At 47.0% G+C, this 27,866-nt stretch overlaps 1 protein-coding gene across 1 annotated transcript in view; it reads left to right on the top strand.

The window, feature by feature from the left end:
* Window positions 1-27,866, top strand: part of MINPP1 (multiple inositol-polyphosphate phosphatase 1) — a 609,776-nt gene that overhangs the window by 315,091 nt on the left and 266,819 nt on the right. Inside the window, exon 4 of the mRNA XM_069611293.1 lies at window positions 984-1,117. Within this exon, the coding sequence (XP_069467394.1) occupies window positions 984-1,117 (134 nt within the window). The remainder of the gene's footprint in view (window positions 1-983; window positions 1,118-27,866) is intronic.

Genomic DNA, 27,866 nt, shown 5'->3' with positions numbered 1-27,866 from the left:
TGTCTGGACTGCCCCTCCCCCCACACATGTGGCCGAGGCATAGCATCTTTGGCCCAGGCGGTCCCATGCAAGGGTCTCCTGGGCCCTTGGTGATTCCTGGGTCTGTCCAGTCTGGCCCCCGGGTGGGCCGACACCTGCCACAGCTGCGGACGGCCAAGCTACCCCTGGCATAAGTAGCTCGGCCCCCTGGCTCACTTTCCGGGGGACTCCCCCACACAGCCCCTGGCGCCATTGATGTATTTAGGTGCTGGGGGCCTGCTCGAGGCAGTGGCACCCCAGCACCCTTGGCGCTTTTTCTTTACTCTGTCGGCTTCTTGTCTCTCTTTCTGCTCCTACTGTCTTAACCTTTTAAAATCCTCACTGGATTCTTTTCTCCCTTTCACAGCCCATTATTGGTCAGGGGAGTTCTATTCCTTTCCTTTTCTTTCTTCTGTTAACATTCCATCCGGCCCCATGGTTGGCTGTAAGGTGTGATGCAAATGCACACACATAAATAAACACATTTAATAAACATACTTTTATTGCTCTGGTGTCTGCGTTTTTATTTCTAGGTGTTCCCTTGGGGAACAAACATGTAGCCCCTACTAACTGGGCCCCTACTTTTAGGTTTAGAAAAATAAAAAATTAGCCTGTGTCCACAATTGCACGGGACTTCATGATGTTTGAATTATTTCTGCACATGTGGTTAGTAAAACCTTATGCAAATAGCGGAAAATATACAACATACAAATTCCCTAAGTCAAAAATGAAACAGTATTCAAAACCATTTCACTGGACTGATTTGTATTATGTGCTTTTTATGTATTAGAAGTTAAGCAAATATTTTCACTGAGGACAAGTAAACCTTTTTTAAATTGGGTTGTTGCATAGCTTGTTTTGCACAATGAGATTTGTGGATTTACTGTTCTCATTTTGCAAGATTTGGTTGGCGTGGGTGTCTTCTTTTTGTTGTATAGGTTCAATGTATGATTTTACCATTCCAGGTGCTCGAATATCTGAATGATCTAAAGCAGTACTGGAAGCGGGGATATGGATATGACATCAATAGCAAAGCCAGCTGCATCCTGTTTCAGGATATCTTCAAGCACTTGGAGCGAGCAGTCACCGAAAGTAAAAGGTACGAGAATGTATGCAATGACACATTGGCTGCACAAGCAAGTTCTACAGGGTATTTGCATGCTTATTGGTGAGAGTGCCATTGATGGCACTGAAATAATTCCTCAAGAGTCGTTGCTTATGCCGCCTGTGCCAGGTGAAATGATGTAAAATTGCTCATAGTGCCAGTCATTTCAGGACTTCAATTTGTTCTGTTATGTGTCAGTGTACCTGGATGTTTGACTTTTTAACGGAAATTAAAATTACTTTGCTAAAAATCAATGTACAGAAGGGCACATTGACGGCTGAAGCAGTCCAATGGCTACAGCACAAGACGGACATTAACAACATTGTCATTAATGACATTGTATTTTCAGATTTGAAATTCTAAGCTGTGGTTGTAATGGATCATTGCAATGTGAGGGGGGATTAATTTATTCATAAGAATCTTGGGTGCTTCCTAAGGGTGATAATGATTTCTTTGGATGTATGTGATTTGGCGGTGGCAGAAATCTTCGTGGTGGAATTGACCGTGGTCAATTTTGCTGCGGCCAAATTCGGCAAAACCTTGACCCCCCCCACTTGTTTTTGGACGTCTGCTTTTATTCTGACCCTACAGCGTCAGTTCCATCCCTCCTACGCGGGTCATATCCGACACCGCAGGGACCGCTTTTTCTTCCTATTTTTTTTCCCCATCCCCCACTTCCAATCCTGCGGAAGCAGGGGACACTCCCGCTACCCCCAAAGCCCATCACTACCCCGGCTCCCCATGTTTGGTAGTGATTAACCAGTTTGATTGATTTTAATCTATCGAATGATACTGGCTGAATTCGGCCAGATATACCAATCGATCAAATTGGGTAATACCATTTATTTCCCATGAACATGTTTGAATTCCTCATTTCTGCTTTGTCTTGGTGTTTGGTCTATTGAGGAAGGCATGCCCTGATGAAGGCGCATAATATCAGAGGATGCAACAACCGTCCCATAGAGTGAGGCTCCTTTTAATTTCTAGTCCGCTTGTTTACTGTTGCAGAAGCTGCAAATGCAGCCAGGTCTTGTATTGTGGCTCTGAGCCAAAGAACGCCTACACGTGGCTCCCGAGGGATAATGGTGCTCTCCACAAGTATTGGTGCCTTTGGGGTTAGCAACAGCCCTAGTGCACACCTCGTAACCTCAAGGACTGAGGGTGACGAACATTCCAACATGGAAAAGTGGCAGGTGATACTGGTTCTGAGTGCTGTTTGTGCTTTGAACACAAATGCGTTCTCCGGAAGCGTGGGTGTACACATAAATCCAAGTGAATGTCTCCTATGCTATAAGCACAAGGTGCAAAGGTGCACCGTATACAACATGGTGACTGGCAGTGGACTGCTTTCACTTCCAGGTCATCGAATGTTGACAGAAGACAAAATGTACTTTACTATAAATACTCAATTTGAAGTTATTTATATTGTGAACGGTTTGTTCCTAATGTTAATATTTTAAGTGAGGTGATGGATGGGAACTAGCTCCTTTGTAAAGTCAAGCAACGCTGTACTTGAGACCAATATTTGTGTACATAATTCTTTTTTTTTAATTACCGAATCTGCACCTCTTGGCCACATTTTGGACACATTTCTCTCAGATACAAGCCAGACCCAGCCTTCCAAGATTAGGTGGCTCTGTCATTCACTGGGCCGGGGGGATTGACATACCTGCTATGGCCATGTGATGTAGGCTGTCCTTTCAAGTACATAGGCCTTCAGGAGGCTGTTGTGCTCTGTAACAGTGGTAGTTGCGTGGTTGATTTCCCCCCACCACCCCCTTTTCACCCTACTCAGCATATCGTTGATGGATATGGCGATCGGTTCATTCCTATTGAAAGCTTTATCTGAGTGTATAGCCAAGCTTATTCCTGGGATGCCAGTTAAGTGGTAGTGGTCGCTTTCTGATCTCGCACAGACTACAAAATCACAGACCCTTCCCCACTTATTACCAGAAATAAAGATGCAATCCATATGGGAAGACCCGTTGCTGCTTTTTTTTTTTTAAAAAAAATTGTCTTTTATTAGTTTTTGAAATAAAAGTTTGACAATCATGTACAGGCATTTGTAACCGAACGATCAAGTGCAAAAAAAAAGGATATCACATCAATAGTAATACAGTGTGTAAAACGTTTGGGATCTGATGCACATCGCATTAACTTTGAATAGGTTCATCAAACCCAACTACCTCTACCCTCCACCCTTCCCCCCCTTGCACATTGTACCGCCTGAAGGGCTGGAAGAGACCAGTATCTATCTCCGAACCAATATTAACTACCTGACATCAGGTGCATAGACATATTAGAACTAGTTTAACATAGCAGCGAGATTCAGCCATCAACTAAAATGTCTCCAAACATAGAAACGCTTTGCACACATTTTTTATGTCACATATTTAGCCCGAAATTCCGACCATGCGTTCTCAACTGAAGTGCGATCTCCATGCAGGACCACCGTAAGGTTGTCCATTCTATATATATTCAAAGCAACATTCAGCCATTCGGTTTTATTAGGGAGCTTTGGTCTCTTCCACACCATGGTGAGGCACGCTCGAGCGGCCAGCAGTAAACCCAGAATCATTTTGGGCGCCTTTTTGATTGCGTCTTCCGTTTCAACCAAGCCGAACAAGATCAGAAGTGGGTGTATCTCTCTGTCATCATCATCCAGCTCCTTGATCCAGCTGAGGACCTCCGTCCAGTAAGCTTGGACCGCCTCACATCCCCACCACATATGCCAGTAATCGGCCCTCTTTCCACAGCCCCTCCAGCAATGTGGGTTTATTCCTTGATACATTTTGGCCAGCCGGACCGGGTCATATTGCCACCTGTACAACAACTTGACGGCATGCAATTTATATTGGCAGGATATGGAAGATTTCGCTGTCCTTCTACAAATTTGGAGCCATAGCTTTTGCGGAATCTGCCTTCCCATGTCCGATTCCCACCTGTTCCTCAATGTGTGTGATGGTGTAATATCAACCTCAATCAGCGCTGAGTACATTGCACTTATCAAGCCCTTTGAACTCGTACACGTGTTAAGAATGTTTTCAAACGGGGTGAGATCCCTTTGTAATTGTTCTTTCCATATCGCCCTTGTCATCACCCCCTTGAGTCTGAGATATAGGGAGACTGAGAGCGAGCCTATGTCGAGCGCCTCCTGTAAATCCTGAATTGTAATAAAGGCATCATCTCTCCAGAGTTGACCAGCCCTCTGTAATCCAGCATTGTACCATGTCTCGAAGCTCCCTGGTTCTGGGATAGCATCCCGGATCCCCGGTGACCATAGGTATCCAAGGGGAGATGGCCAGGTTGTAACTCCCACCATTTTCTTGCCTGGTGTCCAGATTGCCCATATTGTTCCAATAATAGGGTGGTTTTTAACACTATTTCGCAATTGGGGCCCCGGAACCCATAGCCATTCGCCTAGGATGAATGGTCGGAGATGATAGTTGTCTAGGGCTATCCACTGTGGCTCTGACTTTTGCCTGACGTGCGGGACAAGGACACGTAGTTGGGCTGCCCTGTAGTATGCTTCGTTGCTGCTTTTAAACATCAAATTGGCTGGTTTATCTTTAGGTAGCCGGCAATTACATGCCCTTGGATTTAAATTGAACAGTAAGCAGCCTAACTCTATTGCCTGTTGGTGGGTTCTTTTAGGGGGAGCTGCTATATCAGGGAAGGTATATCACAGACCATGTCTCTATCTTCCCAAAAGCCATCTGTTTCTTTAGTGGTTCTATCTGGAGGTTCATGTCCCCTGCCACTAGGATGTAACTACTTCCTGTGGTAGGGGGATTCCTCAAGGTTATTAATTCCTGTAGTCTATTTAATGTAAAGATTCCCTGGGGTCCTTGTGGCATGTTGTAAATGGTGAACAGGGAGAGTCCTTCACCCACACCAATTATTAATTATTGTAATGATTATATAGTAATTGACAGGAATTGAAGATCAGGAGAATGTGTACAACATTCGGCCACCTTCCAGGCTAGAGTGCTGCTTGAACTGCTCCCCCCACCCCCATGGTCTTCCTTTGGGCCCTTTTGCAGCTGGGATGGTATAGGTTACAAACTCCTGGAGCAGGATAGGTTCTAGTGCCCATGTCGCCTGCAATAATATTTCAAACCCTCTAATATATGAGCACCAGTCTGGGGTCGTCTGTTAGCTTAGCCAATCCTGCTACATTCCAGGATAATAGTTTATGATCCTGGCCTTTGACCATTCTGCTCCTCCCCTGGCCCAGTAGATCAACACCTTCCAAGTTGCTGGGATGTATGGCATCTACTGATCTGATGCATCCCATATAGTGGCTCTGCATCATCCTCCCCTGCTCTCCTTCGTTCGTTGTTCCTCCTTGGGTGTGTGGGCCTGACCTCTCTTGGATTTTCTTAGTGTTCTGATGATTTGAGAACTATGTTGATGTTCCGTGGGGGTTGGACCTGTAGGTCAATACCCAGGCCACCTTTAAGTAGGTCCCACGAACTCACGAAGATCTGTATATAGTCATATCTAGAATCTAGAAAAATACTTTATATGTGTTCTCTTTGTCACACAATGGGACGCAGAGGTGGCTCATTTCTTCCTCCAGGACTCAACTGAGATCGAGCATCCCAGATTCCCCTCCCGTCGCAACATAGACGGTAACCATGCAGTCTGATTCGATCTGTTCAAAAGTTTGAATAATCTAGCGATTCTCTTTTTAGGGAGCCCCTCTTGCACAGTGAGCTCTAATGCGGTGAGCGGGTTAACCCCTGCCTCAAGTGTTCTGGGATTAGTGAGCCAATGCCTAATTTGACGATATCTAAAGGGTTCAGCCTGGGGACGCCAATTAATTCTTTGCAGTCCTCAAATGTGAGCGAGACAAACCCACAGTACAACTGACTCAAGTGTCCTGAGAGCCTACTGGTAAGCCCAGGAGAGATGGAGGGGTATCCAAAAACTGGAGACCGGGGATTGATGCCACGTGGAACTTTCCATAATTTCAGTGATTTGTCCCAATAGGACAATGAAACCAGGATGGAGGGCAACAACCTGCCCTTGCCATTCCTGCTTGCACCACTGAGGCGCTGAAGTGTCGACAAGAAATAATTGATAACAGATTGGTCGACATCCATCCATAGGGCCCTGCTGGCACAAGGCCGCCAGGATAGGATATGTGAGATATTGGCAGCCATAACATAGTTCTGAAGAATGGGCAGTCCCAACCTCTGTTAAGTTTATTAAGAATGTAGGGCCTGTAATGGCGCCAAATGAACTGCATAGTTTTCTGGTGCAAGATCTGGAGGGAGTTACGAGGTATGAGGTCCCGGAGAGCTAATGGGTGGTAGAGACGTCTAGGGGTTACATTCATTTTCACAGCTGTAACTCGACCTATTCAGGAAATCTCTGAATTCTCCCATCGCAGCACGTAGTCAGTGAGGGATTTAAAGAGGGTCGGAAAATTGGCCCAATGTAACTTGGAGAATGACGGCATGAACTTAATGCCCAGGAAGATGAGGTCAACTTTACCCCACTGGAACAGGAATTCTCCTTGGATCCTGACATGTTGCAATTGTTTATTGAAAAGCCAGAGAATCGCTCAAATAACCAAAGTTCCATCATAAGGGCTTGAAGTGTTGGTAGGGTATGTGACATCATCAGTAAGACGTCTGCATAATGGGCCATTTTATGTTCAACACAGTCCACAGGAATACCTTTTAATAAATGAATTGGGCCGAATGGGGATTGCTGAGGGTTCCATTACTGAAGCAAAGATTAAAGGAGATAAAATGCAACCTTTCCGCGTCCTTCTAGTAATAGGGATAAATCACACGTAATACTTGTTAATACAAATCCTAGTTTTGAGGGATTGGTAACAAGCCATTATGTGTGCTATAAAGGAAGACTCAAATCCGAACACCCGCAGAGTGAAAATAACAAACATCGAGTCCACTCTATCAAAGGCCCTATTGGCGTCCAGCCCCAAAAAGGTCAACCGGTGTCTCCATCTTCTGCCACTCTCCACCACATTAATGGCATGGCTGATATTATTGTGCGGGCTTCGACCAATAACACATCTGGTTTGATCCAGATGAACCAGAGAAGGAAGAGATTCAATTAGTCTAGAAGCAAGGATATTGTAATACATCTTTGCGTCCGTGTTGAGAAGGGAAATTGGGTGACAGGAGCCGCATAGAGTAGCATCTTTGCCAGGTTTTACTAACAGAGAGAGCAATGACTCCTCCGTACAATCGGAAACCTTACTCAAAGCAAGAACCGACTTAAACAAGATTGCAGGGTTAGTAGCCGGGTTATAAATGTTTTATATGAGTGTCATGAAACCGTTGGGCACCAAGCCTTTGAGTTTGTAAGTGAGTTGATTGCCTGCTCAGTTTCTTCCCTCGTGTAAGTAAGTTCAAGGTGATCACGCAGTGCCTGGAAGAATTTAGGAAGCACGGGCAAGTCAAGGTAGGAGTCCTGATCCTCCAGGTTGGGCCTTTCAGCACCCAATAGCTCCTCATAGAAGTGTGAGAAAACCTCCAGCTTTGTCTCTTCTGTGAATTCAAGAACTCCATTCCCGTCCCTAATGCCTGTGCCATGGTTCCTGCTCTGTTGTCGTTTCAGCTTTTAAGCCAACAGCTTATTCACATTTTTGCTTTGAGTGTAATAAAATGATTTTGTGCTTAGCAACGTGTTGGCCGTTTCCAAAGCCATTAACTCCTCCAAACTAGACCTAGCCAATCTGAGTTATCTGAGGGCCCTCTGGGATCCTACCTGCACGTGAAGCAGTTCACACGCCTGAGATTCTAATCGCTCCCTACCCCAGCTCCGAGCTTTAAGATGGGCATCTGATTGATTTACAAAAAGTCCCCTCTTCTGACAGCCTTCCTCACACCCCACAGGATTCCATGTGAAATACCCTCACATTGTTTTCCCTAAAGTAATTATCAATGGTAAGAAGGTTGCAGCCTGTTAACCTTCAATTGCAACAAAGCCATAGATTAATTGGAAAGCAATCTGGACCCAATATAAACACCCAAGACATAGGGAAGTATAGCAGGCAAAAGCAAGAGATTGATCCAGGAAAAGCCCTTGTGTGTGTGCGAGTAGTGTAAATACTCATTTTCATTCCTGTGCAGGAGCCTGCAGACATCCAACAATCCCAGCTCTCACAGAAATGTCAGCAAGGCCAGAGTGTTCCTAAGGCAGGGCGGGGAGAAGTGTTTTGTCTAGAACAGGATCCAGAATTAAGTTGAAATCTCTGTTAAATAGCAATTCACCCTCTACAAACACCACAAGGGCGGGGAGCAAAGTTTCCAAAAACTCATGCTGGTTATCATTCGGGAGGTAAAAGGAGCCCATGTCATAGGGCCTCCAAGCAAGGTTCCTTGAGGAAGAGAAACTGTCCTTCTGGGTCCTTTTGCTACCAATCTCACCACACCCCTCTTTTATTACAGTTGCAGAGGCAAACTTTTGTTTCAGGAATGCTCTGCTTCTAGCCTGCATTGATCCTGCAGAGTTTCCTGGACCATTACTATATGAACACCAAACATTTGCAGCCTGCCCAACATGGATCTCCTTTTGAAAGGGGAATTTAGGCCCTGTGCATTAAGGATAGCCAATTTAAATGTTTCTACTTGGTTTGTAAGGAAAGAAGGCATCCTGCAGGTGCTGAAAGAGAGACACTGCCACAATCATCAAGAAGGGTTATGTGAGAAACCTGAAGGTGTCTCACTGACTAGTCCCCGGGAGTCTGTCATCGAGGTGGCCTGGACACAGCCATCTCTATTGGATCCAGTTCCTGGGGGTGGACTAGTGAGGGAGGATCACCTGGATGGGGGGGCGCTCGGGGAGTGGAAGTGGGACGCCGACGGGTGAGCCGCAGTGTCCTCCTTCAGGCATCTTTTCCCGAACCTACCACGTAGGCTACCGCAAGCACTTTACCCCTCCACCCCCTTTCTGACACGAACACTTTCGCACATTACGAAGGACTAACATGCAAGCTATTTACCTGACATGTCCCATCACCAGGGTCAGGCAAAGTCAAGCAATTGACCCATACCACACACACCTGATGGCCCTTTCTATTACCCACAAGGATAAAAGGTGGAGCATATGAGCACACTATGAGCAAGGCAGACCGCACATCCAGGGAGCTAACTCGGCACAGCATTTCAAGATGAGATTAGACGGCGCGTACCAAGAGGGTGTCAAGGAGAGAAGCAACCTTGCCCTTTCCGACCAAGGCCTGTGAGACATTCGAAGAAGGAATCGAAAAACCACGAACAATAGCCAGTGTGTGTTGCAGTAGATGTCTACGGTACACAAGACCCTCCTCCGCTGGTAACCAAGCCAGGGAGAGACGCTCGTCTCCATGGTACCAACCTTGACTCCGAGGAGAAAGAAAGCCAAGTGGTTCATCATAGCCAGTGAGTCGAGGGGAGTGTTGATAAGAAACAGAACTGTGATGAACGAAAAGTAGCAAACGGCTAATTGAACTTTGAAAGCATAAATAGCAATTGTTTTGAAGGGGGGAAAACCAGCAACCAAGGAGTCTGGCACCACGTAGGTGTTCACTCAGGAAACTCTGAGTGATTACCTAAGTATTGAAACTACCATAACCAGAAGGCCTTGGGAAAGGCGAGAAGAGGGGTCAAAGTGGTCATACAGGGATCTTGCAAAATCCTCTGTACAGTCTAAAGTCTTTGACCAACAGATGATTGGGAAGCCAAGGGAAGTGAATCCTGCATCATAAGAGTTTTTTTAAAAAAAATAATTTATACTTAATAACTATAATAATAAACAAAACCAACCAAAACCCTCACAGCCAATATTTTCCAACACCAACATTTAGCATTTAGCATTTTAGCATACATTTGCGTGTTCTTTGTTATTGTCGCCCCCTCCCCCCTCCCCCTTCAAATCGAGCTTCCATCTGTGTCCTTCCGACTTCCCTTCTCATGGGGTTCGTCCCCTTACCTGTTTTCTGACATATCACATTCACTGGTATCGGCCTGGGAGGGTCCCGACAGTGTGGCTACCATTTGTCTCCATGCTGTCAGAGGTCCCACTTCTGTCTCCTCCCCCCTATTGACTGCCTCATACCATGCTGCTGTCTCTGCGTCTGCCCATCTCAAAAGATCGTTCCACCATACCTCTAGTCTGGGTCCATGTGCTGCTTTCCAGCTCATGGCTATCCTCCTTTTGGCCAGTATGTAGGCCACGTCCTTGAGCTTGCATACGTGCCTCAGGTTGCGAGGTCTGCTGAATCCCCCCATCATGCATGCCCACACGGATTCCACTTCTAGCTTGATTCCATTATCGGACAATCGCTGCTTGATTTCCTCCCAGAATCTGCCAACGTCCGGGCACGCCGAGAACATGTGGATCATCCCGGTGTCCACGTCCCTGCACTTGAGAAACTTATGTGCTTCCGTGCTACCAAATTTAGCAATCTTACGGAGAGTCATGTACACCCTATGGGTGACACATAACTGAATCTGCTGCAGCCTCGTATTCCTGAACACCTTTTTATGATATCTCAGGGCCCTTTCCCATTGCCCGTCTTGCATAGGCTCTCCCGCTTTCACCTCCCAATCGCATCTTAATTGGTGCAGTGCCTTGCCCACTGTGGACATCACCAGTTCATAGATCCGGGATATTTCATGCCCTCCCTCCGAAATATCATACATTGTTTCTATGGCAGTGTCAGGTTCTTCTGCTAGTGTTATTTCGGATCACCTTTCCTTTGCGCATTTGACTATTATTGTATGTGTGATGTATTGCCCCATGTGAATTCCTGTGTCTTCCGTTAACGTCTGGAAGTCCAGTGCCTTCCCATCATGCCATATATCTCCCAAGGTCGCCAGGCCCACCGGCTCCCAATGCTTGCGGATCCCTTTCCATAGTTGTTCATCCGCCCCACATAGCGCCACCAGTGGCACCTGCGGGGAGCATGGGGTCGGGCTACCCATAGCGCAGCATGCTTTGCGCCATGTATTCCAGCCCAGTTCCAGCAATCTCGGTCGTTCCTGTAGCTCTGCCCTGGGTAACCATATCAGTTCTTTTAGAAAGTAAGGGTCACATTCCCCCCTCAGCAGTCTGGACTCTGCTGTTTCATCTTCCGACAGCCACCTGGCCACGTATTGTAGCTGCCCCGCCAGGTGGTATATCTCGAAGTTCGGCCAATTTATGCCCCCTCTGTCATTTGGGTTCTGTAGTTTCCATAGGGCCACTCTGTTTCTAGAGTTATGCCATAGGAAACCTCTGCATAGGCTGTAGAGTTTAATGAAGAAACGCTTGGACAAACTGAGTGGGATATTTGCGAAAAAATGTAATAACCTGGGCAGGACCACCATCTTGAGCAAGGCTGCCCTTCCCATCATTGCCAGGGGGAGCTTTGCCCAGAACCCCATGCTGTTCTTGATCCCTTCTACTGCTCTTTCCGTATTATATTTGTGCTTGTCTTCGGCCGTATGGTGTATATTAATCCCCAGGTACTTGAATGTTTTGGTCTGCCAGGCTATCTGCAAGATGGGTAGGTTTTCTTGTGGGACTCTGCTGTACCTCCCCAGCGGGAACATGCACAATTTTTTTAGGGTTTACCGCTATACCTGAAAGGGTCGCATAGTGCTCCATCACTTCCAGGACATATTGCAAGTTTTTCTCCGGGTACCGCAGGTATAACAGCATATCTTCCGCGTACAATGATATCAGGTGCGGACCGCCCTTAGTGCTGACCCCTATTTCTTCGTACTGCTCTCTCAGGCAGATCACTAATGGTTCTAAGGCTAGGATGTTCAGCATCGGGGACCATGGACAGCCCTGTCTCGTGCCTCTGCCTAGTTGCCACTTGTCTGAGATTATCGCTTCCGTTTTTACCCTTGCTATTGGGGAGCTGTACACCATTTTCACCCACCGCAGATACCCCGGGCCTATCCCGTATTCTTTCAAGGCCGCCATCATTCACGGCCATTTTACTGGGTCGAAGGCTTTCACTGCGTCTAGCGAGACTACTGCTATTTCATCAGGATTTCCCTCTGACTGTTGGATAATATGGTGGAGTCTTCTGTGGTTATCTGATATAAGTCTACCTGGGACGTATCCGGGCTGATCAGGGTGGACAAGTTTGTTTATTACCCGCTTAAGTCTGTTCGCCAGCACAGTCGTGAAGATTTTACTGTCCTGGTTTAACATGGATAGTGGTCTGTACCCTGCATCATAACAGTTGAATGGAAAAGACAAGATTGGCAAGAGTTAACCCGATCGAGGGATGCTGGTAAAGAGGGGGTGAATTCTAAAGTCCCGAAATACAGTGTGTTGACAAAAGTGAACCCGAACGAGGGATGTTCAGTGAACTGTACAAAAAGATATTAAGACTTGTGAAGAATGCCATAGTGAACCCGAACAAGGGAGGCAAACAGTTGAGAGGGGTCTGAGCCCGATCGAGGGAGATCCAAGGGGTGAACAGTCATCACCCGAAGATTTGTGAATGCCAGAAGGGTCTGACCCCAAACATATGTCTATTATTTTGAACCCCAGGCCCTCAAAAACAAGAGAACATGTTTTGGAGGTCCGGGTATCATTAAAGAACTTTCTAAGGGATCTGCGCCCGGAAGGGGGGATCCATAGGTGAAAGACATCACCCGAGGATCCTGATATCACTGAAAAGGAGCTCTTTTGTTTATTTCAATACATCAGGCCCACGGCGGCAAGAGAGTATTTGATAGAAAAGAGACTTAAACACTGATTGCCCTGATTGCTGAAAGTGGAACTTTTAGCACATGCTGGGAAAGCTTGAGCGTGTGCTGTGCTCCAAAATCCACCCTTGTCCCGTGCTGAAAATGCGGGGAAGGGAGACCTCAATTACTGCATCCTTACTTATCATTTGTGAACACTACCTTCTTTCTTGAGAACATTATTCCACACTTCTTTTTGTATTTAGCGTAAGGATTGGCAATAGGTTTTTCGTAGTATAGGCCCTTTTATATGACACAACGCCACTAGAATAGCCTCATTATTTTTTGATGGTCGAAGCTTGCTCCCATCTTAGATTTAGGTTTAGAATAGTGTTTTTCCAACCTACCTTTACAGTTTAATAAACCACCTTGAACTGTGATCACTTGTGTCTGTCTTTACTGTTGCCACCATAGGTTCCTTGCAGTTCTCAACCAGCCCACACCAACCTCCACACAAATCTGTACTGCGAATAATACCCCTAACCTTTTGAGGAAACAAAACCCCAATACAACAAAACCAACAACCCAATCTCACCTAACTGAAAAGCCCACAACCCTCCAATTGTTTTATGGGCCATGGCGGAAGCATGGGTAAGATCTGCATTCGGACCACGTACAATTAGAAAAAAAAGAACTGCAGTCACACATCAGGATAAGACCGTCGGGTTAAGGAGAAAGAAAAAGCATGACACAGAGAAGGGGTGGCCCATTTAACATCCCTGAGTTTACAATATCTTCAAATCGGACCCTGACAGTGCCTTCGCCCTCAAGCAATAATCAAGTCTGTTCCATCATACTCGGAGCAGTCACCTCGGGAGTCTCCGTCCAGCAAGGGACGCGCGTGCGTTAAGTGCGGGAGGAAGCTCTAGGTCTGAATGGTCTGCTGCAACCCCTCAACCTGATGACCATGGACCAAGCAGTTGAGCAGGACCGACCGCCATCAGCTGGGTCTCTGCCAGGGCTGGCGTGGAAGGAGAGGGAGAGTGCGAAGATGGATTCATAATAGCCATTGCTTATTGCGTTGATAAGATAGTTTTACGTTCTCCGTTAATGGTGTAGATGACCGTACGAGGGAACCTTCAGCAATATTTCAAGTCCTTGTCCACTGTGTGAAGTCAGGAAGAGCCCTTTTCAAGTCCAGAATGGACAGAGCAAGTTCTTGCAAAAGGGTTACTTTGGAGCCGCGAAAAACCAAATCTGGGTTTGCTCTGGAGGCCGTCCTGATATCTTTTTTGATATGAAAGTAATGCACCCTGGTCAAGACCTCTGGGATTCACTTGTTGCAAACCCTGTGGTAATGATCTATTTCTACGCTTTTATCGTCGGGCCTTGAGACTGGAGATCTGAACAAATCAAGAATGTAGGCGTGCAAATCCGAATCCGGAATCTTTGTCCAGATGCTTCTAAGGCATATATTATTCCTCCTGGATGTATTCTTCACATCCTGCTGTTGCAGCAGTAACTGGGAACTGTGTGATTCAAGCTCATCTAACCTGTTCGACAGATGGGAGCGCTTGTAGGAGTTTTCATAAGTACTACTCTCCAGGTCATCAATTTGAGATTCAGTCGAATCAATCCTTTTGCCTATTGCAGACACTTTTTGAGTCATTCACCCAGCAAATCCTGAATTTCTTTTTTAATTTCTGCCAGCATTTGTAAAAGTTCAGATCATCCAATCCAGCCATGGATGGCAGCAGCCTCGCTGAATAGAGGGACTCAAAGGCCGGCAGGATATCCTGGGTCGGATGCTGTAACAGAGGAGTCCATGAGGGCCTCAGAGCCACAGCAGGTGAGGCATTTGTTGTGGCCAGCAATCACTGCCCATAAGGCGATGTTCCACTTACCGGGGGGAAGCGGGACCTCGAAGGCGGAAAGCCAGAGAACCTTCATTGAGCAGCATATCCAAGCGCCCTAGCTCAACGATCTCTCAGGTGCATAGTGCATTGTCGGGCGCCATCTTGAATTGTTGAGCCGATCGAGCACTTCAGCTTCATTCTTTACAGCTGTCGTGTAGCGGCAGGGTAGAACATGTTCTGGGTTTCTATTCAACTTCGAAGACCCCCTTTTGTTAAAATAAAAGTTCAGTGGACATGGGCTGGTAGCAGGCCCATGTTCCCCATCGACTGACGGAGCTCCCATAGAGTGCCTATTTGGCACTCGCTTTGGCCAGGCCCCTGACCCACTGTGTCCTATATTAAAATATCAATTTTCTTGAAGGCTGACATTAATTTGTGACTTCCCATTGTGAAAGTCCATAACATCAGGATGAAGTATGCAGCAACAATCTCGATCATCGAATTTCATGAATGCTGACCTAAAATTGTGTAATCTTTTTTTTACCAGCTTCTTAGTTGCCCTTTTCCTGCTGCACCTCTTGCTGCCTTCCCCTCACCCACCGGTGTTAGGCAGAAACCTGTGCAGTTCCCTCTGGGACCACTGCAAAAGATTTAAGACTACAGGTGTTTGGCAGTAAACCCACTTGGTAGCAGTGGCTGAGCAGTCAGACTTCCCTCAGGAAGAGTTAGGCAGCATACAGATTATTCACAATAGGTCAAAAGAACACAGTAGAACAAGCAAACACTGACCAGAGCTTGGTGTAAAAGAGAGATAATTATTTATTTAAAACCACATCTAATAAAACACACTGGCACTAATACCAAGCAGTTCAAATACACGGTCACTAAAAGATACACTCCCTTCAACGATTAGTTAGACAAGTCTTAATTAAAGCAACACTTATTTTCAGACAGCGGTGAGCGCTTAACGAAGATGCCACTCTAATCAATCGGTTTAAAAGGGAGAGAAAGGCAGAGCAAAGATAGAAACAGATCCCAACGCTTTCAGAAGAACACAGTAGCAGAAGAAGGCAGGTTAAAACCGTAAAGTCAAAGTTAACAAGGCCGGACCCACTTTAAGAGGCTCCGGTCGAAATGTGTCCAAGGTCACACGGTTCAAAGTGCCCAAAAGTCTCGAAATCAGTTCAGAAAGAGTTGGACCAAAAGAAAGGGACCAGTTAGATGGTCAAGGCGGCCAGCCCAGTCCAGAAGGTTAAGGGATTATTATTACCTTGTAGCAATCTTTAGAAAGGGAGGCCTGGCGGACAAGGTACCTTAAAGTGGTGAGAATACTGCGGGGGCAGTTGTTCCTGGCAGCGGATGCAAGTCGGTGCTTCGTCCGAGGGAAGAGAGGATCTCATCGGGGAGGAAGACAGGAGTCCGTTGCACTGCCAGGGAAGAAACCAGCCGTGAAGTTCAGTTAAAAGGAGCGGTCCTTTTATTCGCGGTCCAGTGGTAAGTGGCTATCCGGTTGCTGGGGTGCTTGGCACGGGCAATTCGACCACAAGACGTCCTGGGATGCGAGGAAAAGAAGGTAAACTGGTTGTGCCCACCAGTCAGGGAAGAAGACTCTCCAGCCGGGAGATCTTCTCTGTCGTCGGGAAGTGGTGAGTCAGTTCCGCAGGGCTCGACCGGTGGTGTCGTCGTAGTAGGTCGGCTTGGCTTCTCCCTCGTCGGATTCTCAGGTCCTGTGGCGACTTCTAAAGTTCCAGTCCCAAAAGCCCTGCTTTTATGCAGCACACCCCCATTCACTCAGCCTAGCTCTCAATCAAACATGCTAAGTGGTGAGCTGGCCGGCTCACCACTTGGGCCAATCACACAAGAGTGCGACTTGAGTTACCAAGGTAACTCAGTCCAGGGTGCCTAAACCCCCTCCAACACCCCCTGTGGTACCCAAACAGAGTTGCACCACTTTTGGAGACTTCTGTGGAGAAGCCCGCCAAAAAGTGGAACAAAGGGCTCGACTTGGAGTCACAGAAGAGAACACAAACACCATTTTAGAATCGAGTTCTGGCAAAAAATACCAACCGGCGAATTAATATTAAATAAATAAACCGGCGGTATGTTCGAGGCTATGAGAATTAAATAATTAAAGTTGGTAGCCTCGAACAATGGGAAAATCCCGTAGATATATATTTGCGGTCGAATATAAAAAGTAGTATCCACTGCCACCAGCCAAAACTCGATCGGGGGGACGGAGACGTGCCCCCTCGACTAACAGACCCCGGGGTTATCGAATTGCCTCGACCAGTATGTCCACAATATGATGGTTTGTACTGGTTTCTGTTCATAATTTGGGACTAGTAAAGCCAATGGTGACTTTAAATGCCCTGGGAGACAGTAGTCAGTCCCAGGGTATGGAGTCTATGGTGGGGTGTCACTATGACACCCCTGTGTCACTGCACTGAGGGTGCTGTGTAACACACATAGTACAAACACATGAGACCCTATGGAGTAAAAGACCCCATAGCCCATAAAAAACATTAACAGTCAAAGGAACCCCTCAAATCATGTCCAAGAGTGTCAGGAAAAGAGACTCACTCTTGGCAGGAGAAAAAAACAAACTCCAGAAATCCAGCAAAGCTGCTGGGGGAACTCACTAGGTTAGGAAATTAAGCCTAAACAGAGAATTCACCCTAATAACCGGTTCCCATCTGACTTAGTTCTGAGCTCAGAGCATGAGCGGAGGGTGGTGAGGGTGGCTGTCACAGGACCACAGGAGAACACATGGAAGATCTGGGAGGTAACAATTGGCATACAGCAGAGCAGGATACATTCCCGGTTGGTCGGTGTTGACTGGTAGTTACAGGAATGTGCAGAGGCAGGAGGGTGCCAGTTAAAAGCAAAATAGACACAAAAACAAGAAAGGCAATCGAATGTACTTGTTAACAAGGATTGACCAGAGTATGGGCTGTACTAGAATATGAGGGCTATCCAAAGAGATTAAAGAAAGCCCTTGGGGTTGGTTCCAGCATATTACTCTTAACAACAATCGTACAGCGGCTTTATGGACTGGATTTACTGAAGATACAGTTGTACTCTATGCAAGGGTAAAGGGTATACTGAGAAGGGTACGACTCCCCCGGACTAGACAGGCAACATAAGTCTTCCCTTACCTGATCTTCATGGAGACCAACCCCAGGGTCACCCTTTATACGGATGCAGAGCTGAGGCACCACAGAGGACCAATTTGTAACGAAGCTGGAAAACAGAAATAACCAGGTACAGGATAGACAGAGAAAACAATGAAACCTGTACAAACTGAAAACTGAGGCTAAAGACGGGGGCTTTACAAGTGCTAACTCATAGGGATCAGAGGAAAACCAATCGAGAAAAGCATCATAAGCCATGAAACAGATATCGGGGGGGAAAAGCAAAGAAGCAGGCACAGGAACTCTGGATCCTAGCATAGGAATATCCGGAATCTCAAAGCATTAGTTCTACAACCAAGATGATTGGAATAGTTAGGAAAGCAGCGCACTAAAGGCAGATGCACAAAACTGGTGCCACAGTCTAGAACATCTAGTACACATCTTCTCTAAACATTTCTTCATTTGAAATGTTCCCCCTCTCAATAGCTCTGACCACTGCAAAGATTGTGGTGTCCGTAATGGGAGTTCTCTGTGGCATACTTGTGATGTGCAGTAGGCAAGGATTTTCCATCAGTGAAAGTGTGATGAATAACTTACCCAAAAAGGATAGATAAATTAAGACAATCAGGAATTCCATGGTCCACCATGAAAGCAGAGTTAAAGAAGTACCTGATTAGCTCGATTAAGTTGATCGGGCTTTGTGCTCATCTGTCAGATTTGTCTGATGTTGAGCTCACCTGTCTGACGTGTCCTGGAGTCCCGTAGATGAGAATGAGTGTCACAAAATGACACTAGGAAGAATGACTTGTGGAGCTGCTACCAGAAAGCTGCAGGAAAAAACCTCACAAGAAGGGAAAAAAACCTGAAAGTCCACGAGGTCATAACTAGCTGGATACGGTTTGTATGCAGGTTAGCAGAGTATGTAAAACACGGAAGAAGTAAGAGCAGAATTGAGTACGATATCCAAACAAGAAGGAATCAGGATCGGAACGGAGACAACTGGGTTAGCTGAGGAATAGATGGGAAATAGTGGAAAAGTAGGGAAAGCACAACTAGAGTGAGGAAACAAGAATTTGGAGCACTGAGATAGGAAGCCAAATCCTAGCATTGAGACGGAAGGATTCTGACACTGTTATGTGACGTTTGGACCGGAAGTAGCAGGGGAAAAAGATGGCTGCTCCAAAAGACTAGAGCGTGCACAGGGAAGGAACAACGCCATCTTAGAGAAGGTTGCAAAGCGCAAGAGCCATGGGGCGAAATGCCAAGAGGACCATAAAGTCCATGGGTGGTGATTCCTGACAACATACAGTTTTACTGTCTTAGGATTGTTGTATTATTAGGCAATATCCAGCACGCCATTAGGAGCAGCGGTGCTCCAATGCTCTACTATGCAACAGTAACCCCTACTATTTTTGCTTTGCTTAACTTATGCACTCTCCTCCCAACTCAATCTTTCCATTCTCAGTCTCTTCCTCCAACGCCAATCCTCCCCACGTCTCACTCCGCCTTTCTGCCTACCTCCACTTCACTGCTTGTTTTACCTATTCTGTCGATACCCTCTGCTTCTCCTCTCCTCAATGCTCCCGTCTTTCACCTCTCTTCCTCTGACTCTAGTCTGAACCCTCTATCTACTCCCTCCATGTCCTGATCTTTCAACGCTTGCTCTTCCTGTCTCCCCTTATTACCTTTCTCTCTAGCTACCACTAGATATCTCTATCTCACCACTACTAATAGTTTCACACTCCCACTGCTCTACTGTCACACCCTTTCCCCTCTGACACCTACAGTTATTCGTAGACTAAGATTCTTTTAATCTAACACCCTACACGTCCTCTTACCTGCTATCTGTGAAGGAATCATGAAGCATACACAGACAACAGGTTCAAGTTTGGTCCACAACGTTTTATTAACTTAAAAATTACAATGGAGTAAGGCCTAACTTGCCCTATGCTAAGGTGGGATTTCCCTACTTAAAGAAAACAAAGGATAGTCCATGTCATAACCTATGCTTGCCCCCACTTCTAACTGTATACAATGTTTAGGGATGTCAGCATCAAAACAAATGGTGTTCAAAGTAAAGTTCATGGCTTCTTTTAGCTCTTGGCTTGTAATCAACTTCCCCGAGTTCAAAATAGTTCAAAAGGCACGGGGGGTTCCTTCCCCAAAAGTTAAAATCTTCCAGCTTTTTCTTTGGGACACTTCCCAGCTCTTATGATATTGTCACTTTTCACAAGTTCACATTGTCAGTTCAGTCTCTTGCCTTCAAAACCACATAAGAGGTTGTTACAAAACACAACTTCTTGATAGGTGTTTTCAGTGGCTTTTCCATATTGGGGTGCCCTTGGTCCAGGCGCAGTTATCGGACCACACGGTCCACCCATTACAAAGATCCTACTAGGCCAGGTGTCATTCAGATTGCGCAAGTGTGTGGGAAGGGAGGAAGGGAAAGTGCAGTACATGGGAATAGATAATAACAATAAATAAATAGCGGCCAGCATGTGGCAAGTGCAAGGGTAAGTGCGGGCATCAGCTATGGAGGTCTGTTGGGGGGACTGTAGGGATACAGAAAAGTCCCAGAGTGCGGGAGTTGCCAGGTGGCCAGTGCAGGTGTGTGACGCTGTCGGGAGAGGGACCTCGGCCCGGGATCAGAAGGGTGTCCAGGTAGCCGGTGCAGTACGGGTGTCAGCCAGGAGGTCAGCAGAGGTGAGGAGGAGAGCAAGCAGAAGCAAAGAGAAAGGCTTTGAGGTGCTTCCGAACAGGCAATGGTTCTCAAGTTTAAGGGAGACAGGGAGGCTGTTCCAGAGGGAGGCACCAGCCGAGGAGAGAGATCTACCACCAACTCGTTGCTTGGAGAAGTGACTGACCCTGAGGAAGTTGGAGGCAGAGGAGCGAAGAGCTCGAGAAGGAAGATATTTAGGAAGAGCGAGATGGGGGTATTGAGGCCCTAGACCCCAGAAGGCCTTGTGGACGATGCAGAGGGTTTTGAACTTAATCCTCGCAGCCACTGGGAGCCAATGCAGAGATTTCAGTCCTGGAGAGATACGATCCCTGGGCTTGAGGCCAAGGACAAGTCTTGCAGTCCTGTTCTGGATGAGTTGTAGAGGGTGGGGAGTAGAAGCAGGCAGATTTAGAAACAGGCTTTTGCAGTAGCCCAGCCTAGAGAGAACCAGAGCTCTGGAGACAGTGAGCTTCTGGGGGGAAGGAGAGGAAAGGCAGAATACCTCTGAGGAGGTGCAGCTGGTAGTGTGACTTCTTGGAGAAGTCAGAGATGTGAGGACAGAAGGAGAGTGTAGAGTCGAAGATGACCCCAAGGTTTTTGACTTTGCAGGTGGGAACGAGAAAAGGACCAAGAGAGGCCGGCCAGAGAGCAACAGGAAAGGAGAGAGCGGGTCTGCCGATGAGGAGAATCTCAGTTTTACTGGCATTAAGGCAGAGGTCATTGGCGGCACACCACTCCTGGATAGCAGACAGTCACAGATGAGGGAAGGAGAGGCGGAAGTAGAGCTGGGTGTCATCCGCATAACACTGAAAGTTGGGGCAGAGAGCGGCAATGAGGTGGGCAAGGAGTGCCAGGTAATGGTTGAACAGCCAGGGAGAGAGGTCCCTGGGGGACACCACAGGTAGAGAAAAAGGGTAGCGGAGAGGAAGGACCCAAGTTCGACCTGGGAGGGTCGGTCAGAGAGGAAAGAGGTCAGCCACGCCAGATCCTGACCAGTGATACCCAGGTTATCTCAGAGATGGTTGAGCAGGATAGCATGGCTGATGGTGTCAAAGGCAGATGAGAGATCAAGCAGTATGAGGACACAAGGGGTGTCGGAGTCAGGATTGGAGAGCAGATCTTTGCGGATGTTCAGGAGAGCAGTTTCCGTGCTTCTGGCGGCTCTGAAGCCAGACTGATGTTCATGAAGGCAACCGACAGATTCAGTATGGATATTAAGCTGGGAGATGGCCAGTTTCTCCAGGAGCTTGCCCAGGAAGGGAGTAATGGAGATTGGGCGATAATTAGCCAGGCATGAGGGGTTGGCAGAGGGTTTCTTAAGAAGTGGGTGCACAAGGGAGTGCTTCAGGGGGGATGTGAAAACTCCAGTGGTGAAGGAGTGATTGCAGAAATCAGCCAGGGCAGGAGGCAGGGAGTCGATGTGGTCCTTGATAGTTTTGTAGGAACAGGGGTGAACCTGTTTCAACGAGACTTTCATAGATCGGACTGGTCTAGAAACCTTGTCTGCGTAGAAAAGGGGAAAGGAAGAGAAGGAGGGAGGAGGGGTGGCTGCAGGAGGGCCAGAGGAAGATGGGGATAGGCCGAGAGTGAGGACAGGCTGTCCTGAGTTTTAGAGACGAAATGAGAGGCCAGTGCCGTGCAGAGGGCCTGGGAAAGGACAGGGGAGGTAGAGACGGCGGCAGGATTGGCCGGTTCCTTGCAGATTTTAAAGAGTTCAGCTGAGTTGTTTGTTTGATGTCGCAGAGACGCGGGCTTGGATATGAGCTCTCTTCTTGGTTAGGACAGAGAGCTGGTATTGCCTTTGCAGCAGGTGGCAGGCCAGTTTGTCAGAGGATGTACATGAAGCACGCCATTTCCTCTCTGCCACCCTACACTTATGTTTTAGGGTGACAAGGTCTGAGTCGTACCAGGAGTTACACTTGGCTTTGGGCTTCAGGTGGATTCTCATGACAGGGGCAAGGATATCAAGAGTATCAGAGATAGCAGAGTGGAGCATGGAGAGAGTCAGCCAAAGGAGGGGTGGGGAGTGAGAAGGTGGTGGCGAAAGCCTCAGCTGACAGGCGCTTCATGGGTTGGATGACCGAGAAGGTAGGTGGCAGGGATGGAGGTGGCTTGGCCTGAGGGGTAGGGAGGGTAAGGTGGCAGGAGACAGTGATCACTCCAGGAGAGAGGAGTGGAGAGAGGATCAGAGAGGGGAAGGTCTGAGGAGATCAGAACATCCAGAGTATGCCCTGCAGAGTGAGTCGGGCCAGTGGGGAGAATAGTGAGTGAGAGTCGCAGAGGTCGCGAAAGAGTATAGAGGAAGGACAGTAGGCATCCAGGTGAATGTTGAAATCTCTGAGAAGGAGGAGTTGAGTGGTCGAGGCCAGGAGTGAGGAGGAGAGGTCCGCCCACTAAGAGAGGAAGGAGATAATCTGACCAGGGGGCCGATAGATAGTAGCTCGTAGGGAATGGCTAGGTGAGAGAGAGAGCCTGCAGACGAGGCATTCAAAAGAGGTGTAGGACTGCGTAGGAATGACAGAGGCAGGAATCCACTCAGGGAAGATCAGGGCAATACCCCCACCAGAGCGGTTGGACCTGGGCACGGAGAGGATCTTGTAGCCGTCGGGTAGGAGCGTGTCAAAGCTAGTGACAGAGTTGACCGTGAACCATGTCTCTGTGAGAGCGAGGACATCGAGGTCGAGTTCTTCCAGAAGGCGGCAGATATCAGAGTGGTGTTTGACAGCAGAGCGAGAGTTAAGAGTGGCAATATGGAGAAGGTTGCCATCCTTGAAGGACTTCCGGGGAGGGGTACAGATCAGAGGTACGCCTTTCAGAGGTGTAGAGGGTGCCCGAGAGGGGGCAGAGAGGGAAGAAGGCAAGGTAGCGAAGGAGGAGGCAGAAGGGGGAGGTGAGGAAGCCACAGAAAGGGGGAGAGAGGGGACAGCAGGAGAAGAGAGGAAATTTATGAGGCGCAGGAAGCGTCTATCAAAGAGGTGAAGGTTGGCCTGAGGGCCTTGGACCAAGACGGTCCCGTTCGAGTAAACATTGATGATGACCTTAGAGGAATGGAAGGAGGCCAGGAGGGCATCCCAACGGGTGCCATCATTAATGGGAGAAGAGGAGAAGGGAGAGAGCACAGAGACCATATGAAGGGTCCATAGGTCTGGCGAAGGAACGGCGAAGAGGATGTCGGTGAGAGTTTCCTTAGAGGAGGCACTAGTGTAGGTGTCAGCGATAGGGAGGCCTGCGTTGGAGACCAGGATGTCCTTTTTTAAACTTCTTCTTTAAAAATTCTTTTTTAAACTACTTCTTCCGGTAATCTGGTAAGATTTAGTGAGGAGAGCAGGATAGTCGATAGAGAAGCAGTTGGAGAAGATAGGAGAGACAGAGAGCACCATAGAGTAGGTGGGAGAGGAGAGAGATGGAGGTACTGGAGGAGGACAATAGAATAGGCAGACAAGGAGTGAGAGGCAGGCAGGTTGCACAATAGGACACGATGATGACACTCAGGCTTACAGAGCTAACATATTGCACAGTTATGACAGGAGAGAAGACGCACCTACAATTAGAGAATCCTGAATAGAGAATCTTGGCTGATTTCCATCAACACTGCTTCAACTTGACAGTAATACTTGATATATTCACCTGTGTTACACTCTACTTGTACTCATACAAGTACTCTACTCCTGAACTAACATGGTTGTAATCAGATTTTCTTTAAAATTCTTAGTATCAAAACGAAATTTTACGACTGCTATGGCTACTGGAAGTTGTAGTGCCTTAATGAGTCTATCCAGTAAGGACACATGCTGCACTGGTGATCAGTCTGCACGGAGGTAGCCTCTCCTTTTCCAACGTGACAACCCTGCATGTACGGTTGACGTCACATAGGCAGAGTCACTGCACACCATCACTTCCTGCCCTTCATGTTTCTCAAGCACGACAATAAGCGCTACTAATTCTGCTGCTTGCTCAGAAAAATTAGACGGTAGCCCTGCACTCGTCACCACCTCGAATTCTCCATTTAATCTGTGTCTTACTACTGCGGCGCCTGAATGCCTTTCCCCAATAGTCTGGTCAATTTTTGAACAACTATCGATAAAATGAATCTCCCCTCTTACCAAAGAACTTTCTTTCACATGGGCTATATCATCATACAATTCAATATAATCGGCACAGTCATGCACACGATCACCTTATTCTACAGGTTCAGCTATGAACGTGGCTGGGTTCACTATTTTACATCTTACAATTTTAATTGTTGTGTTAGAAATCATTACCTCATAAGCTGAAGCTCTTTGGAATGTCAATGTGCCTTTGGGTAACTATGCATTTATTACTCTTTCTTGCACTCTTCTGGCTCTTTCCAGTGCATGTTTCCTCATGACCTTCCTTGAATCCTCTTGGCTTTTGCCAATGTTAGTTTTCTCATATAAGGCAGTTCTTTGTACATGGCACATTCTCAAACTTTTCTTTCACCCTGCTCAATATTTACGAGTACTCCAAACTTACTTTCATGCCGTTCGGTATTCAAAAGTAGATATTTTTACTTTCACTTTGTTCAGTATTCAAAAAATACTTCTACTTGCTTTCACTTGGTTCAGCATTCAAATCAATGTTTATTGCCTGCGTTGCATATTAGACTGCCAGCCCCTTTTTCGCCCTTATTGGTACACTCACCGGTTGGAGCTACCTGCTTCTCTGCAAGGTCCTCGGCCACCACAAGTTCTCTCCTTCCCGTGCGGTACCTCACTCTTTATCCCAGCGCCTCTCTATGGCTCGTCTCACCGAGCGATGCTCCTCCTGCAGCTTGGGATTCTTATGACCGCTTCGCTCGGTCACGCCGTTCTCCCTCTTGCGGTCTGCCACTGGCTTCCAATGTCCATGAGCATCGCTTCCCGCTGCATAAACTCTGCATCGTCTAATGGGTCTCTAGCGCTACGCTTGCCACACCGCTGATCCGGAGAGGTCTGCCTGTACAAGCAGTCTGCAGCCCTGCTTCCACAGCTGACTCATTTCCAAAAGGATGTTGGTTTTTAAAGGTCCCGCCACCATATTGAGTCCAGATAAGACTAGACCGTTAACTATTTAAACAGTACTCCTGCCTTCCTCTTGCTGTCCTCCTCGTCCACGTACACCGCTGAGGGTGGTATGTGTGTTTATTAATAAAATGAGTATGTGTCTCTCAAGTTGAATTGGTGTTTCTTGAGGAATGTTTTACAGCAAGGACAGGTAAGGGGCTGGCAATAGCCTACAAAGTCTTGAGGGATAGAGGGTTCATTATGAAAAGGTCATTGGAGATACCATGCCTCACCAGGACGTCCTCTCCCCACCCCCCTCCACCCAGGTGATCCTCCCTTGCATAGCCACCCCCAGGGCCAGGATCCAAGAGTGGTGGCCTTTCCCTGGCCACACAAGGAGGATACAGGGGTACAGTTGAGGACGCCCACAGGTTTCTCACATATCTCACTCAACATTGACACACTTCAAAATATTACTTTCAATTGGTACGACTCTTTGTCACACGATGCCTTACCTGCACTCTCTCGCATCACTGCCACAGTTTATGTAGTCTCTCCTCCACTATCAGCTCTCCACTGCTTGGTCTGTCGGCTCTCCATCGCCTGGTAAGTTTGTCCACCAGCCTCCAACATTCCATGACCTCACCCAACCATCTTTCATCCATGTATGGCCAGCTTGGGCTTTTACAGCCCAGCATCCCTTGATCTGTGTATCCTTTTTCAGGCCGCCTACCATAGTGGGTCAATCACTTCCTGGGTTTTCCTCAAGGGGTCAGGTTTGATTTTTGAAGTCTTTTAATAGAACAGTTAGCTATGCCCCATTTTTGGTCTCTGGTTTTCATTCAGTCAATGTTTTGAGAAACCATTTTCTTTCTCTGTGTTTGCTTCCAGCAACAGGTGAGGTTATCCTTCCTTCGCTAGCGGTCCCTCTGGCGGTGACAGATTGGGGTTCCTGTATGTCATCTCAAACAGATTCTGGACAGGGTGTTGCATGGTGGTTGGTTCTCTTCAGTGGCTCCGGTCAAGGTCTTCCTTGCTGCTGTTGCCTCGGAGATTCTGGGGGAAGTAGTCCTGAATGAAAAAGAAAGTCATGAAACTGGGCCAGGCCAGAGTCTGATGGGCATTGTGAATGGGACCGTGGTACCAATGCTTTTGAACAACAGTAACCTCTTTCGGGAGACGGGGAGTGGGATCTCCTTCAACTCACCTTCACCACCTCTGGGGTAGGACAGACTATGTGAATTTTCGCCAGTATCATTGAAGTTCTGCATTGGAGATAAATACTTTGCGATCTCAGACCCAAGAGAGATGACTCTATTGGACCAACATTGGAATAAGAGCAGATAGCGATATCTCTCTTACACCGCTTTGAATCTCTAAACTAAACAATGCATAGCATTGTCGCTGAAGAAATTACCAATCTTGGCTGTAGTAAAAAGGAAATGGGGCGGGTGGGCTCCTTTTGTACTCTTTGACCTTTGATGTAGTAAAACACGGATACTGGTTGTGGTAACCTGGTGTTTTGTTATAGTTATATTTTAAACAACTTCCAATGAATAGTAGAATGGCTCAAGGAAGCCAGGATATGTTCTCCTCCAAGTGGGTAGGATATATGCTTAATTATAGAAAGGCTCTCAGTGGACTTTGAGGGAGGGATGGCTAAACCTTTCCATGTATTTTATGGATAATCCAATCCTTGAAATACTAATTGGAACATTAATGGGATGAACAATCTGGTTAAGCGCACCTAAATCTATATGCTTCATCTTCATAAGCAACAGTTATGGGGTAGTGATGTTGCTAGAGACACATTTATGTGATGAAGAGCACGAGAAATTGAGATTAAGGTGGAGAGGTCAAATGTTCTACATTTCGGTACCCACACTTAAGGATATGGCGGGCCCATCTTAATTGGGCACTACATACATTTTGCGGCAAATACATTTCTTATAGGCACTGCTGGGTGGTGGTGTAAGAGATGTTAGGCTCTCAGATAATTATATTTGCAACAATATATGGTCCCAACCAACCAGAGAGCTCTTTTTAGAACAATATGAAAAAACACTTTTCAATTTTGGGACACTTAATTGTAAAAGGGAACAGGAATTAATTATTGGATATTTCAATTAATAGATCCTCTGTATCGCATGGTAAAGACAATCAGGTAGGATGGCACTCAGAGGAACGGAGGAGGTACTTGTCATGGTGGCTATATGGAGGAACACTAATCCAACAGGCCAAGATTATATTTTCGTCTCAGCTAGACATAAAACATTTTCCAAAATGTATTGTACATTTGTTGCTTCTCGTTGCGCTCCACAGGCCTTGGACTCTAAATTCCCAACTGATGGCCTCTCGGATCAGTCTCTACTGATTCTTCTAT

The sequence above is a fragment of the Ambystoma mexicanum genome, chromosome 8, assembly GCF_040938575.1.
Source record: "Ambystoma mexicanum isolate Mex_15411 chromosome 8, UKY_AmexF1_1, whole genome shotgun sequence".
Classification (NCBI taxonomy): Eukaryota; Metazoa; Chordata; class Amphibia; order Caudata; family Ambystomatidae; genus Ambystoma; species Ambystoma mexicanum.
This window is presented reverse-complemented; position numbering and strand designations above follow the sequence as displayed.